The sequence below is a fragment of the Montipora foliosa genome, chromosome 2 (assembly GCF_036669935.1).
Source record: "Montipora foliosa isolate CH-2021 chromosome 2, ASM3666993v2, whole genome shotgun sequence".
Taxonomy (NCBI): domain Eukaryota; kingdom Metazoa; phylum Cnidaria; class Anthozoa; order Scleractinia; family Acroporidae; genus Montipora; species Montipora foliosa.
Genome location: NC_090870.1, coordinates 56154802 through 56172301, shown reverse-complemented (window position 1 = coordinate 56172301; position 17500 = coordinate 56154802). Strand labels below are relative to the sequence as shown.

Here is a 17500-nt window from a genome sequence, read left to right as displayed (position 1 = left end):
GTAATAATAAGAGAAACATCAGACAAACCCGTTCAATCTATCGATCCAAATAACATCCAGAAATTTTCTACATTACTTGACATTATGCTGAGCCGTGAAATACGATTTTGGTGGATCATCGTAATGGAGTACAAGAATTATCGCATCGTTTGTCTCCAATATTGCTATGCAACATGAGCTATTCCCAAGTGACCAGCCTGTTTCTTTTGAACAGAAGCTCAATACAAAATACTAACCATATGGAGGATCCTCTCGTAGCAACAGCGCTATGCTATCAGCGACATTTGAAAGGCCGTTTAAACTCCATTTGTCATCTTCGCTTCCCTGAAGATTGTACGGTTTTCCCTCGGGAAAATTCTGTTCTTCGTTCGAGCGAGCACCTGAGTCTGTATTTTGTAGTAACACAAAAAAACAAAGTGAAAGGACAATCTTCATCTCAAGAAAAGGCACCTGGAAATTTTCGATCGGTCGCACTAATCATCAGTGAGTCAAAGAGTTAAGACTGATTCGAAGAGAAATAACCGATACCGATGCCTGACCCGATGATTCCTTCAGGTGAACTTCGGGTTTTGGACTGACTGAATGACGTCACGCGAAAACGAGACTGTCACGTAACATTTTTTCGTTCTTTGAAAAGCACTCAAAATAGTTTGATATTGTCATAAGCAATATTTCAAGTGAATGTAAAGTTTTGTAAAATTTTCCTTTAAACGTTCCTTATTATGCAAGGCTGAAATTAATTTGCTAGTCAGGCCGTTCGCTATTTTTCTTTGTTTGCTGTCGATACGTTTTGGGTCAGTCAGTCGGGGTAAAATAAAAACAAACAAAAAGAAAATTAGAAGCAATCTAAAAAAAACACGCAGAAAGAGTCAAGAGGCATGGAGCAGTAACAAGTAGAAAGCTAGGTAGTGTTCACGTACTTTCCTGCCCCTCTCCTGTCTAAGAGTGTCACGTCTACTGAAAATACCAGTGTGTAAATTAAAGTCAAGTCAAAACAAGCACCGGAAGTTGATCACGTCTCCTTTCTGACGTGTCAAACAGTACTCCAGAGAATATTGAGAATTCTAATGGTTTTCTGGGTACAAAGCAATGGTCAACTTCTCCTACATCCTTGGAGACCCAGGGGCAGATCGCTGAGGGAAGGGGAAGTCTAAACCGGCAAACCGTCGCTATTTTCTTTTGCCGGTTTAGACTTTCCCTTGCCTCCGAGATCTGCCCCTGGGTCTCCGAGGATGCTTCACCTACTTCTGAAAAAAATTCTCAAGGACAAAAAAAATTGGTTTTGAGACCTTTGTTTATAAACTTGTAAAATTAATGATCCTTTAACGATCGATCACAAATTTACAAGTCTCCGACAAAGTTGGGCCCTCTAGAACCCTTGGATAGTTGACGATTTAAGTTTTTACTCCTAACTGGATAAAAATGTACAACATTTCCCAGCTTTTATTTCTACGCATTTAAAATGCTCAGTACGTGGCATGCGTATCATCACAGTATTGACCGCCGATATTTCCGGCACTGATTCCGTTCACTTTGCACGTCTTTAAAACCTATAATTTTATTGGATCTTCTTAGGTTTTTGGGCTGCAGCCATATTACTTTAGGATTTTTTGTTGAATAACATACGTTATCGACCAAAACTGTGAGGTTTGCATTAATTTATGAGAAGTTATTAATTACGTTTTTATGATTCTTCTGAGACACGTTACATAGACGGTAAAATAGGGTTGTGCTGAAAGTTGAAAATTGAAGGATAGTAAAAAATAATTCAGTGCCATTTGCCTGGGAAGTGGGAATCTGGAGACGAGTCCTAGCTCGACTGTTTCGAAGACTGGGTACAAGGAGACGGAGATAAACAAAATTATGCATAGATGTCTTTCCAGCGTTACGTTTTTTTAGTAACCACTAGTATCTTTGCAAGAAACAATGTCACTGAGGGATCTAGAAAGTGCACTAACTAGTAATCTCAGTTTATACTCATCGCATGTAGTGAGCAGAGAAAAAGACTTCTTGGAACTTTGCGATGATGACGTTTCCAGTCTTCCAAAAACTGCCAGCATGAAAAGCGAGAATCTGAATCCGCCTCCTTCTTTGAGTTCTGTCAATTTTCACTTGCCACCTTTACATGAAGCAGCTGAGAGAGGTGATTCAATTGCAGTCTCAAAATTGCTCGCTGATAAGAATTTGAATGTGAACGAAAAAGCTGGCGGACACCGAGCATACAGAACGGCTTTGCACAGAGCGGCGGGATATGGACATCTCGGAGTTGTAAAGCTTCTACTTCAGGTGATAACCTGGCTAAATTCTTGACCTCATAGTTACAAATATTTTCTGTATTTGGTCCAGGAATTATAAACTTATATGGTGGGATACTTTGTAGTTTATAATATTATAATTTCTTACAGTCAATACAGTATACGGAAGATATCGTTGACTTCAGCTGTTGTCATTAATGTGCCAACCAAAGCCTCATTGGTTGTCTGTAGTTGGCACATTTGAATAGCAAAAGCAATGTTTGTAAACAGATATCTTCCCTATAGGAAAGTTATTACACTTGTCCACACGGGTTTTTAGTCACCTGGGACAACCGGACGACTGCGAATGTGGATCCCTGTACAGAATAGACAAAACTCAGAAAGAAGGCCTGGCTCTCATTTGCTGCTACTAAAGTAGCAATCATAACTGCAGTAATCCTTTAAAGACATATCAGTATGAAAAATAATTTATAATGCTTTATCCAGCAAAGAAGTCTTTTTCGGGAGAGTTGCCAACAGAAATATAAAGCTCTCCGATTTCCCCCGCCTAAGATATCTCCCTGAACTTCAGATTCATCAGTGGACACAGAGTTGAATTAATGGTGGAACAATTTAATGAATTGGATTATTCACCTGGCAAAAACTAACACGCATGTTGTAACAAAATAAATGAGGAGCCAGGGTAGCAGGGCTTTCTATTGTCCTAGGGAACAGTAAAACTGGTGTCACACACAGTAGTGTAGCAGTTCTCGTAACGTATAATTTGATTGGTTCTTAAAAATTAGGGGATGGAAATCTCCAAAACCTGACCTTCCTAGTTAGAAAATTAACACCTTTTACTAACCGAGTTTGAGGTCTGTACTGTAAGTTATGGACCGAGTTTTTTCCCGTTGATTTATGGCCCAAGCGCAAAGCGCGCGGGCCATAAATCAACGGCAAAAAACGAGGATCCGTAACTTACAGTACAGACCGAGAAAACGAGGTTAGTAAGATGTTTATTACATCTCTGAGGTTAACCAGCGCGCTGGCAAGGAAACTAGTCAAAGTGAAGCGGAAGGTTCAACTGCCACAAAGAATGCCGTGCCAAAATCCCAAAAACTAAATCTTCTTGGCTGTTAAGTTTGAAATAGTTGCTTGCAAGATTCAAACAGTTTTCAGTACAAGTTTATGCAACAGAAATGACATGAAAAACTCGCTAGATGATGTTTTGTCAAAATTTTAAATTTAGCGGGGTGTACAGCAGGCCGTACTGTAGAATACGGCCCGCTAATTTAGCCAATTACAGTGCGCGTACTAGATCTGAGAGATATAATAATGATGTTAGATTCTGTAGAATGTTAAAAAATTACACAATGATCTCAGAGTGAAGGGGATACAACTTAACTGAGACCCCCTTTATTAAAGTTTAATATCAGGCTATCGCTCATAAATTCTTTATGGGACAGTTAAAAACTTGCTCATGATACTCAAAGGGTAGTAGACTTATCACATGCACCCAATGTACCTGTAGTTGCCTGGTTTTTGTGGGATTTCATGGTTTGATGACATTACATTTTCTTATTAGGCAGGTGCTGATCCAATGAAGCTCAGCAGTGTACACCGGACACCTCTCCACGAAGCATGCACAGGAGGGCATTCACATTTAGTGAGATATTTGCTTCAGCACATGACAGACTTGGATATCGCAGATTCAAATGGGCAAACAGCAGCTCATTTAGCTGCATATCATGGTGAAGCTGAATGCTTAAGAGCTCTGTTCTCAAAGGGTGGTAACGTAACATTTCAAGACAAAATGGGACGATCTCCTGCACATTTGGCAGCCATGAAAAATCAGGCCAGTGTTCTGAGGTAGAGGAGAATGAAAAATTATTCTTACTTCATCAAGCTATTCTATTACTCCTTATTACACATTGCCCAGTTGTCTCTTACTAAATTAATGTGGTCACACAGGGTAGAGAAAAGACTCACCGTAGATGAAGGCTATTGACAACTCACCGACAGATAATCGACTGTTGGCCAACACTTTTACCAAACACTTTCACGAACTGTTGGTCGATTTGTTGTCAAACAGTTTTTTGGGGGAGCTCTTCTTCAAAATTACCAATAATCTTGAGACGTTTTCTTCCTTCCACCATGTTAGAGAGCGCCTTTTTGTTGTCATCTGTAGTCTCTGTACATTTGAAACCAGGTGTGGCCGTGTGGCCGCAGTTTTTGAATATGGTGTGTGCCTCTACTGATAGCATATCAGACAGTGTATATGGAGGTGACTAAGGACAAGTCAAATATTACTCTAGAATTTAAACTGTATCCACGGTCATTATTTTTCTTTCAGATGTATTCTTGAAAGTAATGTGGAGATAAACTGCATTGATGATCAAGGACGCACACCTGGGCACTATGCAGCCACTGCTGGTGGATTAGATTCCTTAAAAGTGCTTGGGCACAATGATGTTGATGTGAATTCTCGAGATACATCTGGGTGTGTGCCAGCTCATTATGCGGCAGCACATGATCACTGTTCTTGTTTGGGCTTTTTGCTGGGTTCTGGTCTTGCAAAAATGGATGTTAGAGACAAGACAGGAAGAACATTACTGCACATGGTAAGAGAGTTTTTAGCCTTCCAAGAAGGACGTCATCCTTTCTCTCCACTAACCCTTCTACTCATGAAAGTGCCCCTATCACAAGCCAGAATAAAATAGTCTGGTCTTAGACAGAGTAAGATTGATAAGTGGCGCTCTTTGAGGGTGAACTAGTTGTGAGCAACAAAAAAAGGCCTCAAAATTTAAGGCTTGAAGAGCATTTAACCCATTTGACCCCTGGGAGTGAGACTTAACAAATTGTACTCTGTCTAATGCCAGATACAGTAATTGTACATGTCAACCGGGGGCGCCCTAAGGCTTTTGAGGTGTCAATGGGTAATAAGCAGTCCCCTCCAGTAAACTCGTGACCTTTTTGAGACCCACTTTTTTCAACTGAGCTAATTTCATTAGTCATTTTGAGAGTATGCAATGAACATAAAAGAGTAAACTGTAAAGAGCCACCTCCAAAAATGTACATAATTAGGTTCATGCTCAATTTTGATGTCCAACATACAGTGTCTGAGTTATGTCTAAGAATTCTACTAATTCCATCATTTGAAAGAATCAGGTGCATAAGGTTAGTGTTCTATTTGGAATGTGGGAGGCGCAGTGGCCTCAATTTTGGTTAGTGTGCTCGACTCCGGATCGAGTTGTCCGGGTTCGGGGCCTGGCCGGGGATATTGTGTTGTATTCTTGGGCAAGACACTTTACTCTCATGGTGCTTCTCTCCACCCAGGTGTATAAATGGGTACCGGCATAATGCTGGGGGTAACCCTGCAATGGACCTAAGCATCCCATCCAGGGGGGAGCATAAATACTCCTAGTCGCTTCATGCTACGGAAACTGGAGATAAGCGCCGGCCTTAATGGGCCTTCAGGCTCGTAACAGAGACTTCACCTTACCTCTATTTGGAATAATGTAAGTCCAGCTGCATATTACACTGAATTTTTATCTTAAAAAAAGAAGAGTTAAGGTGGCACTTTTTGTACAACAATGAACCACATTAAAATGCAGTCACCATACTTTATCTACCGGTAAATTAATCCTCACTTCTTAATAATGATCATCAAACTGTAGTTATGAGAGACCTTTAGATTGTAGGACGAGGCCGAGAAGGAGTACGAGTTTTGACTGCCCGTTTTTAGCGAAACTAATTGGAAAATTTATAACCCTTACGATTAATCTTGCTATTTGTTAGCAGTATAGGTTGCTCATTTATTCTTATTGCTGGTAACTGAGCCTTTTTGCAGCTCGAAAAATGCCAAAAGTGCTTTCATCTTGTTGACTTGTTTTGACATGGTGAAAAACCTTGGACTAAAATGACGACAGTATCATGTTTTTCCGGCCAAAATGATGCTGGTTTGCACGCGCTCACTGTTGTTCTATGAGAAAATTGGTACTCGTATTCATTCTCGCCCTAGAATCTAATGCTCTCTAATATCGTAAACCTTGCTGAGATTTATAACTTTTTAATCTAGGCTGCACAGTTTGGTGCCACAGAATGTGTCCACTGGCTTCTTGAACATAGAGCAAACCCAAACATCAGGACTGGTAAGCTGTATTTTTTATTGAACAGCCAAAATCACATTTCAACATTGGTTTCCATACATGTAGCCTGTGTATATTTCAATTTACATTGGGGAGTGGGTGAGGGAGTGGAAAAGCTCTTAAAACTAGACCAACGGAATGTGGGATGTGGGTCTTATTCAATTTCCCCTGAAGGTTTCAATGCCAATCACTGAAAATTCCAGAAAATTGCCAGCTAAGAAGGCTGTGGATCCCATTCGTTTCTGCCCCAGAGGTAAATGGAACATCCAACCACACCTTTAATTTTGTATGATTCTTCATCAGGTTCAGGGGCAACACCTACCCATCTGGCTGCTTCAGGGGCTCATTTGCAGAGTCTTAGCTGCCTCATCAAACATGGAGCTAAACTTGACGTTCAGACAGGCAGTGGAGAGTTGCCAATAGATTTTGCCAAGCGTACTGGCAACCCAAATTCATTTTTGAAAGCAGGTATTCAATGTAAATTTGCTAGTTCAGTTCCTAAGCATGAACAGGATATCCTAGCTGTTTGGCTTTATATTTCAAAGCCAACAACTCGGATTGGACTGTATCTAAACTTCCAGTCACAGTTGTTGGATTGGGATCATGCAGTCTGTATTCACAAAGCATGTGATAAATATTTTTATAAAATAATTAGGATTATAGTGCGTGCACTCTCATAGGTCAATAGCTGTGTTTAGATGAGAGTATAGAACAGGCCTGTGACATCACACGAATTTTGATGGGTTATGTATTGTCAGACGCGCATTTTGATTGGTTAGTAGGAAATATGAGCATATTGTATCCAAAAAAATCTGTTTCAATCAAGAAGTGAAAAAACCTGCATTTTCCTTCATTTGTCGAATTAACTTTGAGGAATATTTTATAAAAGCAACAGGGGAGAATTCTCAAGGGTTTGCATAACTGTCTCAAATTCTCCCAACTCCCCCTTGTGTTTAGGTGAGGCTATGGAAGAAACACGGAAAACGTCCTCTATTGCTTAATTAGTATCACCCAAGTAGTGGACTAATGCAAATCCTGCATTTTGATTGGCTACGCTACTAGAGGACTATTAGTAATAGTCCTTGAGTAGCGAAAAGCGTGACGCTTTCTTTCGTTTTATTCCCAAATAAATATTTCTTCTGCTTGCATTGGCTAAGTTATTATTGCCTTTTCTGTCCGACTAGTTGGGTGATACTAAAACAATTAGACCCTTCGCCCACAAGGGCCACAGGTCAATAGCCCATTCGGCTTCGCCTCATGGGCTATTGACCCGTAGTCCTTGCGGGCTTTCTCTACGGTGGTCAATTTTACCATATCAAGTCAGTTGATAAAGCCATTTCGGTGTTTCAGTTTCCTACCGACGCAGCACCGGTGTCGTCAGAAACTAATGAACCCCTTTACTGATTAATCATGATAGTAGACTACTGGGCACTTAAAACAAAACATTGGAACAAGATTGCCTTGAAGTAAGAACTGTGCAGGAGGAGGGTGAGCTCTTGCCTGTGCCAAAATCATAAATAAAAGAGCTTTATACTTGTCAGCGTGCAAGAAGAATTACTGCTAGATTACGGGTGACATGTCTAGACAAGTTGAGTGTGATTATAACACAAAGACATGGTGATGTTACGGAGCAATCACAGAAAGCACGGGCCACTTGGACGCGGAGTTAAGTTGACTGCCACCGCGATCCCGTGAAGTTTGTGGCCCTGTATTCTGTAATTTAGCCGATAATAATATTTCAGATATCGTGACTATAGTGAAGTGCTTTCATATACCTATAACAGTATTATACGTTACATGCACCTAAGCTTATCAATGCAATGTCTGTCGCTGGAAAGGCCATGTAATGTGGGTTACCAGACCGCCTGATCCTCTTTCTGGAGGAGTTATTAATATCCACTTCCAAGTATGTACACCCGCAGAAAGCCAAGAAAAGTATAGTTCAAAGTGAATATACTTAAAACCTACTCCAACCGGTTTAGAGGCTTTGCACTAACTCCTCAGATTCTTAGAGCTGACGAAACTATCGACGTTAATTAAAGTGACTTTACTTTAATCGAAAGATGTGAAACGAATTTATCTTCCATGACCATCCTCTGGGATTTGCAGCAGCCTACAGTTTGCATATTTGGAGACTAAAGCTCTTTGTTTACTCGTTCCCTTCCAGTGAATGGTGAGGTTCCTTGTAAATTCTGTGTCTCTAAGCGACAGAAGATTGAGTATGACCTGACGCATCAGCCAACACCGGTGGAAAGACACATTATACAGCAGGAATCAGAGATATTTGTTACACCTGAAGAATCTGATGACAGGTAAACTATAGACATGGCAAGAAAGTTATAAGCTGCCCTCCCTCCCTCCCTGCTTAGTCCGTCCATACGAAAAAGAAAGCCGCCCTTAAAATTTCCCGCGGGAAATCTGTCCGTCAAGCTGACCGTAATTTGAAGGAGTGAGTACTGGAAGTTGATACAATTGGCTGGAGAACAAGGCGAGATGCTTTTCAATGGCTTTTTTGACCTAGAAAAAAAATATTATTTCTCCAAACGAAGGCTCTTGCAAACGTCTAACGATTTGAGACACAAGTAAGTTATGTTTCTTGTTTTTCAACAAACACTACTCAAGAAGTTAATTGAGATAATCATCCGCTTCGAAAATCGTGGTGTGTTTTCGTGAACGAGATGGAGTAATCGCGAGAGAATTACTACGGGTGCAAAGTTATATTCTCAGCGGCCGTAGATCTTAAAGTCCCTCTTTATCTACCCTGGTACTTTCGTGAGACTCTAACTTTGTGAACTCTAATTTTAGCATACCCACAATGAAGCACGTTGGCTCGTCTCGTTCCTCGGCGAGGACAGCAAAGAATGCAAGCACAAGTAATGCAAACCTTCCTAAACGCGATCTGGCGACCAAGTACTTTGGTGACCATCTCTTCTCACTTCCAGTCAGTATCACTGGTTCGGAGTCCGTCACGAGGGTCGACAGAAGTCGCAAGAAACGATAAACGAGATTTAGCATCGCGTTGACGTAAAACGGGCAGACGGCAGGATGCTTTTTGTTGTAAAAGCATAAAAATTTGCGCCTCTCCTTTCAAAAACTGGTCCACGATGCACCACAGGTAACAGACCACAACAACACCGGGAAGTCCATGCCCTACTCTTTGCGAATAGTGTGTGGACTCTTTTAAGTCCCGCAGGGTTATAAACATTGAAGGGTTATGACACGGGGCCTACGGTTTATCGTCCTCATCCGAGAGGACTAGAGAGTGTTACCATTTGCACTTTCCCCTAAGTTACTTAAACCCTGATTGTAGGCAGGGGCGTAGCGTGAGACTTTGAAGGTGTACGCACACGAAGAATGTTACGAGCGCCGAACTAGGGGGATCTGGGGGCATGCTTCCCCTGAAAATTTTGAAATTTAGGATCTCGGAAATGCCATTTCCGTACAGTATTTCGAAGGACATTTCAAGAAATAAATGCGAAGGAAAATGCAGAAGTTAGTCGTTTATTTTACCTATTTGTCGAGTTTCTCTGCAGCAAGCTACAACACAAACAGAGGGTTTACAATACAAGCAGAGGGCAAGACGTCGCAAACTCTTTTATAATATCATCATCTTCATAGTCATATTTCTTTTAAAAATAACCGGGAACTGGGAGACTGGTGATAAGACTAACACTGTGTGGGGGCCTCGAAGGGTAGAGTCCTTTTTTTTTTTTAAACTTAAACGTCTTGTATAAAAGCGGTAAGTCGGACAGACGCGTTTAACGCGGCTTCTGCTAAGTACGACTCGGAGATGTCCCTAGGTTTTTGGCAAGAAGCCGCCAATATTACATTGTGTAATACGTAAGGAAGTGTCGTGAGTGGTTTTTAAGTGGTTTTCACGCATCGCATGATGAGTCAGGAGCATTCGAGTCTAGAATAAATTGAAAACAGAGTGCCGGTGTTGCGGTAATTGACCGGAGCTAAGCAATGCAGGGGCGTCAAATATATATTAGAATAAAAATAGATTGCAATTTACATTACGGAAATATGATCACAATGAAAATGTTTGCCGAATCGATATATCTAGCTAGGTCATTTAGAAAATTACTTTGCCTAAAGGGTTTATAACTGTGCAAAACCGTACACAAAGTGAAATATGACGCCGAAATGTTTTAACGATGAAATGATATATGAAATCTTTTAGGTAGAATTTATTGTAAAGATGACGGAGATAAAACCGGAGGTAGTGATGAAACGGACAAACTCAAGCATTAGACAAATTAGACAATCGTGGCTTTCTCAGGTGACGCTTCTGAGCATGCACGGTTCGATTTTCTGGAAGAGTAGTTTTAGAGGACAAGATCCGCGATAGACACTGATCAATGTCTCAAAAAATGCAATGTTTTACTTAAAACAAGGAGTTTAACCATAAACTTCACTTGATAGTAATTGAAGAAGTTTTTTTTTACGATATCAGTTGGGTTGATGTTACAAATAGATAGCTTGTCGAGCGTCAAACGATTGCCCCAAACCCTCCTGGGAATTATCTCGCGCTCGGTTTATTCAAAACGAACCTTAACCGACCAGAATCACCTGTGCGTATTAAGGCTCGGGCAAACGACTTCAAAATCCGTACGATTTCGTTGAACAGCGATATTGAACCGTTATTCTCCACCCCCCCCCCCCCCCCCTCGTCCTTTCAACTATGTTGAAACGTGTTGGAACCAAGTTGATTCGATGTTGAGTGAGTTCAAGAAACCGTTTGCTCACCCCACAGTCAACATCGTTCAACCAAAATCAAAAGGATGTTGAAGTAAACGTGGAAGCCGTTTGACCGGGCCTTAAGTCACAACATCAAAAAGCCAGCCGAGTATTATTAACTTTGCGACAAAGATAAAGTACACAGAAAAAAAATTAAAATTTGGCAAAAAGGCGCTTCGGAGTAAAACAAAAAAGTTGGGTAAAGTACATTGTACGTGATAAAAATGCTTTACGATAACTTAAATGGGTTCTAACACACTAAACACAAAGAAACAAAGAAATCGGCAAGCAAATAACGAATCGAACTGAAAAAGATAATCAAGTAAAGCTGTGATCCTCGCAGTTACGAGGAAGCCTGAAAATTCAGGACTTCAACGAGGTTTGAACCCGTGACCTCGCTATTTCATTTCATACATCATTTCGTTCATTGATTCATTCCTCACGGGAAAATAATTAGAACCCACAAATAACCAGCTCCCAACGTCAGTGGCTTCTTTATAGCTCAGTTGGTTGGAGCGCCGCATCGGTATCGCGAGGTCACGGGTTCAAACCCCGTTAAGTCCTGAAATTTTCAGGCTTCTCTGCGCAATTTGTGAAAGTGCGTCCATAACTGCGAGGATCATAGCTTTACTTGATTTCATATGCACAGTTCAGTATATGATTCATTTCATATATCATTTCGCTCAATAAATATAGCTTCCCCGTTGTGGGAACCACTCAGAGCGAAGTGAAGAAACTTGTGATCGATACTGGCACATCGTAAAGTAAGTTGCATATCATGGCAAAGGACGCAAACTCTCTATACACTCGCATATTTATTGACATCACAACACTGATGCCAAACATACCAACCCCAGCGCAATATTCTCGAGTGCGAAGAGTGACACCATTCCGCGTAAAAAGCAATGAATAAATTAACTGATCCACACCACATAATACATAGGTATCTTGTAATATTCAATATACATCTTTTCAATATTCCAATGAACTGTTTCTCTTCTTCGTCTAAAGGACGAAAAACGGAGAAAATTAAGATTTATAGTAGACACGCCCTAGTTCTTCGAATACACCTTTATACAATTAAATTATTTGTGTCTTCTCTGCGCAGTATGTCTCTTTTAGAAATAAAGTCCTCCCTCGAGACGTAGCCATTGTGAAAAGAGTTAATTTACAGTTTGTACTGTACGTGATTATTCCTTCTCTTCCACGGAACATCTTTTTTTTTTTAACATTTTGATATTATATCCGTGTTTTCTTTTATATTTTACCATTTCTTTAAGTACAAAGTTCCTTATCTTTATTGGTCAGAGCTCGTCAGGATTTGTGCGTTTTGTGTTCCGTCCGAAGGTTTCAGATAGTTCACTGGGAAAAGAAAGACTTGTTGAACATAAAATCTGGAAACTAAATTTTAAACTTGGACCGGAATTTAGGAAAACAGCATCGTGTACGGAAGAGTACGTCCTATTTTACATCCCTCGATTGGCGTCTAAATGCCTTTCTGACAACTCGATAGAGTCTTTTGTACGAGTCGATAAAATTTCTGTTGTTGAAGGAGTAGAGAAACGGATTAAGCGCAGAGTTGGAATAGCCCATTAGTAAGGTAACGTAATACACTTGAAGAGGAATTTTGCCATAACATTCCAAGCACTGATTAGCTATGATGCTAAGGACACTGTAAGGGACCCAACAGGTTAAAAAGGCGCTTACAATTAATGCAATCCTCTTTGCTGCTCGAATATTTCTTTGGAGCAGAAATTTCGCTAGTCCGTTCTGTGTGGCAACTGTGGAATCTATGGGGTAAACGGCGCACGTGTGGCGACGAATCTGTTTGTATATCATGAAGTAAATAACACACATTGCCAAGGCTGGAAGGATAAAATGAAGAACAGAGACCATGACATTATAAAGACGCGAACCGTTGAAGAAGCAAATTTCGCCAACGACATATTTGGGCAGTAAACGCCAGATCTCCCATCCCGTAACTGGTAAAATTGCGAATAAAAGGGAATAGCCCCACAGGGCAGCGATGTAAATGAGAACGCGCTCCCTCGTCATGAATTGTCCAGCACGAAACTGTCTCAATGGCGCACGCAACGTTAAATAGCGATCGATGCTAAGAACAAGCAAGGTAAGGTTCGAAGTGGGAACAGCAAGGAGGTAGGCAGTCGTCCAGAGAATGCATGTAGCTTCTCCATGGAACCACAGTCCATTGGTCTTGAGAGTGTAAATATCAAAGGGAATCGACAAAGTCGCTGTTAGAAGATCGGAGACCGCCAAGGAAACGATGAAAAGACTTGTTGTTGCTTTTCGAAGGTTAGGATTCAAACAAGTTGCAATGCAAACCAGAGTATTTCCAATGATGGCTACCACAATGACGATTATAAGAGCGATTGTCAGGAAGACAGTAAACGGCTCAGAAAAAAAAATAAATCCCTGTGGTGTATACTCATGTTGTGTCTCGTTACGAAAGTTTAAATCGAGCGACCTATCAGAAGAGTTGTTCATTTTGCTATTTTGAACTCGGACTGTTTCGTGAATGTACAAGCAGATTGTAGCAGGCAATAGGAAAAAAGTCAAATATATTTAATGAGTTTTCACACTGGTGAGCAATTACGGTTTGCGCACATACGAGTGAGACACTTGGAAAATGCCATAATTAGGGTCATCGCAGAGTTCTAAACTTCCGATACCTTTCGATGTTTCCTCATTTGCCAAAGTGGCGTGAGGCTATAAAAAGTGTGATTTCAGATAAACCCAGAATCGTGTATCGCCAAAACATGTTAAAAAATGTTGGTTATTTGATTCCATTACACAAGGATCTAAAGCTACCATTGAACTTTGTGGGTCTTTTTTTCACAAGCAATATAAAACAAAACATTCAGTTTTTCCTCCCACGCATTCGAGAACGTGCCTAATAAGAACTTTTATTTAAAAAACATTGCGGGTTATCTTCCAATTAGAATTAAAGGTGTTCTTAATTTCTTCAATACTGTCTCATGCAAAGAGAACAATTTCAACTTTGGACAACTTTCATATTTGATCGGTTCGTGCACCGGCCCAATATAGGTCTTATTATTCTACTATCAATATCGCTTTCACGGTAGTTTTATCGATCGTATCTACACACACTAAATGTTTTCCATATCAGTGGTACAGGAACAAGACATTTGCGGTTTCCGCCGATCCGTGTTCAACGATGAAGCCATGACATTTCCAGTTAATTGTTAAAGACGTAGTTGCCGTGTTTCTGGTTCCGGCTTTGCAGGCAAAAGAATTTTAGAATATTGGCAGCACGTACAATTCATCTGTTATCCACTGCACAAAAGCCATTGTCAACATTCTTTGCAAAAGTTCTTTTATCTATTTAAGCGAAAACTCTCTGCTACTATGCAAGCCGTTGTCAATTGCAGCAATTCATTTGGGCGTATGAGAATACATCTGTTGCTTGGCAACTGTTGTTACTATGACAATGGGCCCGTTAAACGTGTAATGGATTTTCCACAGTAGATGTTGGTAAAGCACAGCACTTAAAGACGATTCAAACACGAGTGCTGAACTAAAGCACTAGCACAACGTAAGAAACCTATAACTACAGAAATGAAGAACCGAAATGACAACAAAAATTCACCGGTGCATTTCCTTTCATCATGAGTTTGTTTTACAGCTATTGTAGGAATCAGCACGAAGATAAATTTCTACCATGATATGTTATTTCATGACGCACGCATTTTCTTTTATTAAAGACCCTATCCACAAATGACAGTCAATAAATTATTCTTTTGTTTTTGTGCCAATTGAACCAACAAGCCTCATTTTAAATCAGAAATCTTTTAAATTTTGTCCATTTAACAAGGCTAGCTGGGGTTTACCTCGGTGTAAAAGCCTGTGAAACTTTTTCTTTGTTTTATTAGCTCGTGGTAGGGTTAGGTTATTGTTTGATGTTTTTTTGCTCTTTTGTTGCTCTTTTGTTTTCCTTTGTGTTACGTCACTTGTGAGTTTCACAGGTTTTTACACCGAGGATGAGCCGCTAGTTGGCACAACTAGATGGCTTCGACAGGATTCGAACCCATGACCTCAGCTCTGCGATGCCGCTGCTCTGTCTATGAACTGACAATTACTTAAATGCGAGGATCGCTTTTATTTGTCGTCTTTAACCTGCACTTCGAATATACATTTCCTTCATTAATCATTCCTTTCACGGGAACACGTAAGCGCAACAAAACTGAGTGGCTTCATAGCTGAGTTGGTAGAACACTGCACCCGCGGCATCACAGAGGTCATAGTTTCGAATCCCGTTGAAACCCCCTGAATTTTTCAAGTGTCTATAAAGTGACAATTGCCTAGATTGTCCAGTTTAAATGCGAGGATCACCTCTATCTTTAAAAACGGTTTCTGGTCAGCACATTCAACACAAAAAATAATTGAAAGCCTGGGGAGGGCTTGATCAGGTAGCAAGGAAGATCTAGTATGAGGTACGTGAATTGTACAAATCCCTGATAGGATGAATTTATCTCTATTAAGCCATCGAAGTCCCTCGAATGATTTTCCCTCGTTCAGTGTGCTGTGGTGGTGGTCAGCTATCCGTGCAGGGAAGTCTCCCAACCAAGGAAAAAAAACGGTCTCGCGGCCTCGCTGCCAAGCTGAATTTCAATATATCGAAAGTGGTCTATTCGGTCCGCAATCATACTCGTGATTAAACAAATCGGACTCCCGCTACGCGGTCGTCCGATTTTGTTAATCATTCGTATGATTACAGACCAAATTGGACTCCACTCAGGCCTATCACCATTATTTGTGATATACACGAAAAAAATTTAAGCACGTTGATTGGCTGAGAGCACGTCAGTTAATCCCAAACGGAGTGCAAAAAAGTGAAAAGTGCTCCCTGCACTTAACCACGAACTCCGCTAAGAGTAAAGGGGTCTAGGAATGTATCGCCTATGTGTGACTAGACCAATTTCGATATATTTAACAATTAGACCCGTAGCCCGCAAGGGCTACGGGTCAATAGCCCATGAGGCGAAGCCGAATGGGCTATTGACCCGTGGCCCTTGAGAGCGAAGGGTCTAATTGTTTTAGTATCACCCAACTAGTCGGACAGAAGAGGCAACAATAAAGTTAACAAGTTGAATAAATATTTATTTGGGAATAAAACGAAAGAAAACGTCACGGTTTTCGCTACTCGAGGGACTATTACTATTACTAATTACTATTACTATAGTCCTCTAGTAGCGTAGCCAATCAAAATGCAGGATTTGCATTAGTCCACTAGTTGGGTGATACTAATAAAATTTAGTCCTAAACAAAAGGCATCATCTCGAGGCTCCCGGGAATAAACTCATACAAATCCTTGTATTTATTCCCCAGATCCTCGAGATGATGCTTTTTGTTTAGAACTGAATTTTAGTATATCGAAATAGACCTTTTTCGCTTGTACATTTTGTTTTCCCAATGCAAATCATGTGATAATAGTCAGGAGGATTGGTCCTTTGTTTTGCTCATTAAAAAGAGTGCATGCAAGCATGAATATGTCTGCATGCACTACTTTTAATGAACAAAACAAGGACCAAATCTCCTAAGTATTATCACATGATCTGTTTTGGGAAAACAAAATGTACCAGCGAAAAAGGTCTATTGGTCTATTAGATTGATTACGTAAGTGAAAATTAGTTGAGGTAAGGAGGCAGTGTTGCACCCGGTGGTTAGAGAGCTTGCCTTGAGATCCGGAGATCCCGGGTTCAAGACCCGCTCTGACCACTCGCTGAATTTGTTCCTGGTAGTCCCTGGTTCAACTTCCCAGCTGCACTTGTAAATAGCCAACTGGTTTGCCTCCGGTCAGTTGGGATTCTTAACAGTTGTTGTTGTTGTGTTCTGTTGTTTCGTTGATTGTTTCATTGGCCCTGAAAAGCCCCTATGGGGAGCGGTCAATTAAGTATGTATTGTATTGTATTGTGTTGTAATATGTTCATTACGGGGTAACACCTACGCACGTTTTGCTAAAACGAAGGGTTGTCATCAGGGGCAGTGATCATGTTATCACAAGTCTTCTCGCATGCAACCAATTTGCTAAAATAAGGAAAGGATGCGCCCATAAATAGTTATTAGCGTCCTTTTCTTTTACAGCGGTTATCAGTCACACGCGGCCCTTAACGACTTTTTTTTTCATTTTCCGAAACTCAATTTGCTGGACGTCAATCAAGTGTTTCCATGACAATAGTCCTGTTCACTTGGCGCAGATGAATTCGACATGGAAACATGTGATTGACGTCCAGCCAAATTTAGTTTCAAAAAATGAGAAAAAGTCTTTGAGGGGAGCGTGTGTCTGGTAACCACTGTACTAATTACGGTACATATAAACTTAGATCAAAAAAAGACGCC

At 40.6% G+C, this 17500-nt stretch overlaps 3 protein-coding genes across 3 annotated transcripts in view; 1 reads left to right on the top strand and 2 right to left on the bottom strand.

Moving 5' to 3' along the window:
- Positions 1-561, bottom strand: part of LOC137993635 (prominin-1-like) — a 53290-nt gene extending 52729 nt beyond the window's left edge. Inside the window, exon 1 of the mRNA XM_068839595.1 lies at positions 237-561. Coding sequence (XP_068695696.1) covers positions 237-435 — 199 coding nt within the window. The 5' untranslated portion in view covers positions 436-561. The remainder of the gene's footprint in view (positions 1-236) is intronic.
- Positions 562-1847: 1286 nt separating this feature from the next.
- On the top strand, positions 1848-11025 carry LOC137993631 (ankyrin repeat domain-containing protein 65-like). The gene is made up of 7 exons (XM_068839592.1): positions 1848-2286; positions 3820-4103; positions 4588-4855; positions 6313-6385; positions 6686-6850; positions 8550-8694; positions 9188-11025. The coding sequence occupies exons 1-7, from the start codon at positions 1927-1929 to the stop codon at positions 9381-9383; spliced, it is 1491 nt and encodes a 496-aa protein (XP_068695693.1). The 5' UTR covers positions 1848-1926; the 3' UTR covers positions 9384-11025.
- A 1030-nt stretch (positions 11026-12055) lies between these two features.
- LOC137993632 (histamine H2 receptor-like) lies at positions 12056-14867 on the bottom strand. The gene has a single exon (XM_068839593.1). The coding sequence runs from the start codon at positions 13625-13627 to the stop codon at positions 12584-12586; it is 1044 nt and encodes a 347-aa protein (XP_068695694.1). The 5' UTR covers positions 13628-14867; the 3' UTR covers positions 12056-12583.
- Between the last annotated feature and the right edge of the window lie 2633 nt (positions 14868-17500).

Coding starts and splice junctions, on each gene's coding strand:
- LOC137993631 (XM_068839592.1), top strand. CDS start 1,927: ATGTCACTGAGGGATCTAGAAAGTGCACTAACTAGTAATCTCAGTTTA. Junction 4,856..6,312: donor GAAGAACATTACTGCACATG/GTAAGAGAGTTT, acceptor TTTTTAATCTAG/GCTGCACAGTTTGGTGCCAC. Junction 8,695..9,187: donor CCTGAAGAATCTGATGACAG/GTAAACTATAGA, acceptor CTCTAATTTTAG/CATACCCACAATGAAGCACG.
- LOC137993632 (XM_068839593.1), bottom strand. CDS start 13,627: ATGAACAACTCTTCTGATAGGTCGCTCGATTTAAACTTTCGTAACGAG.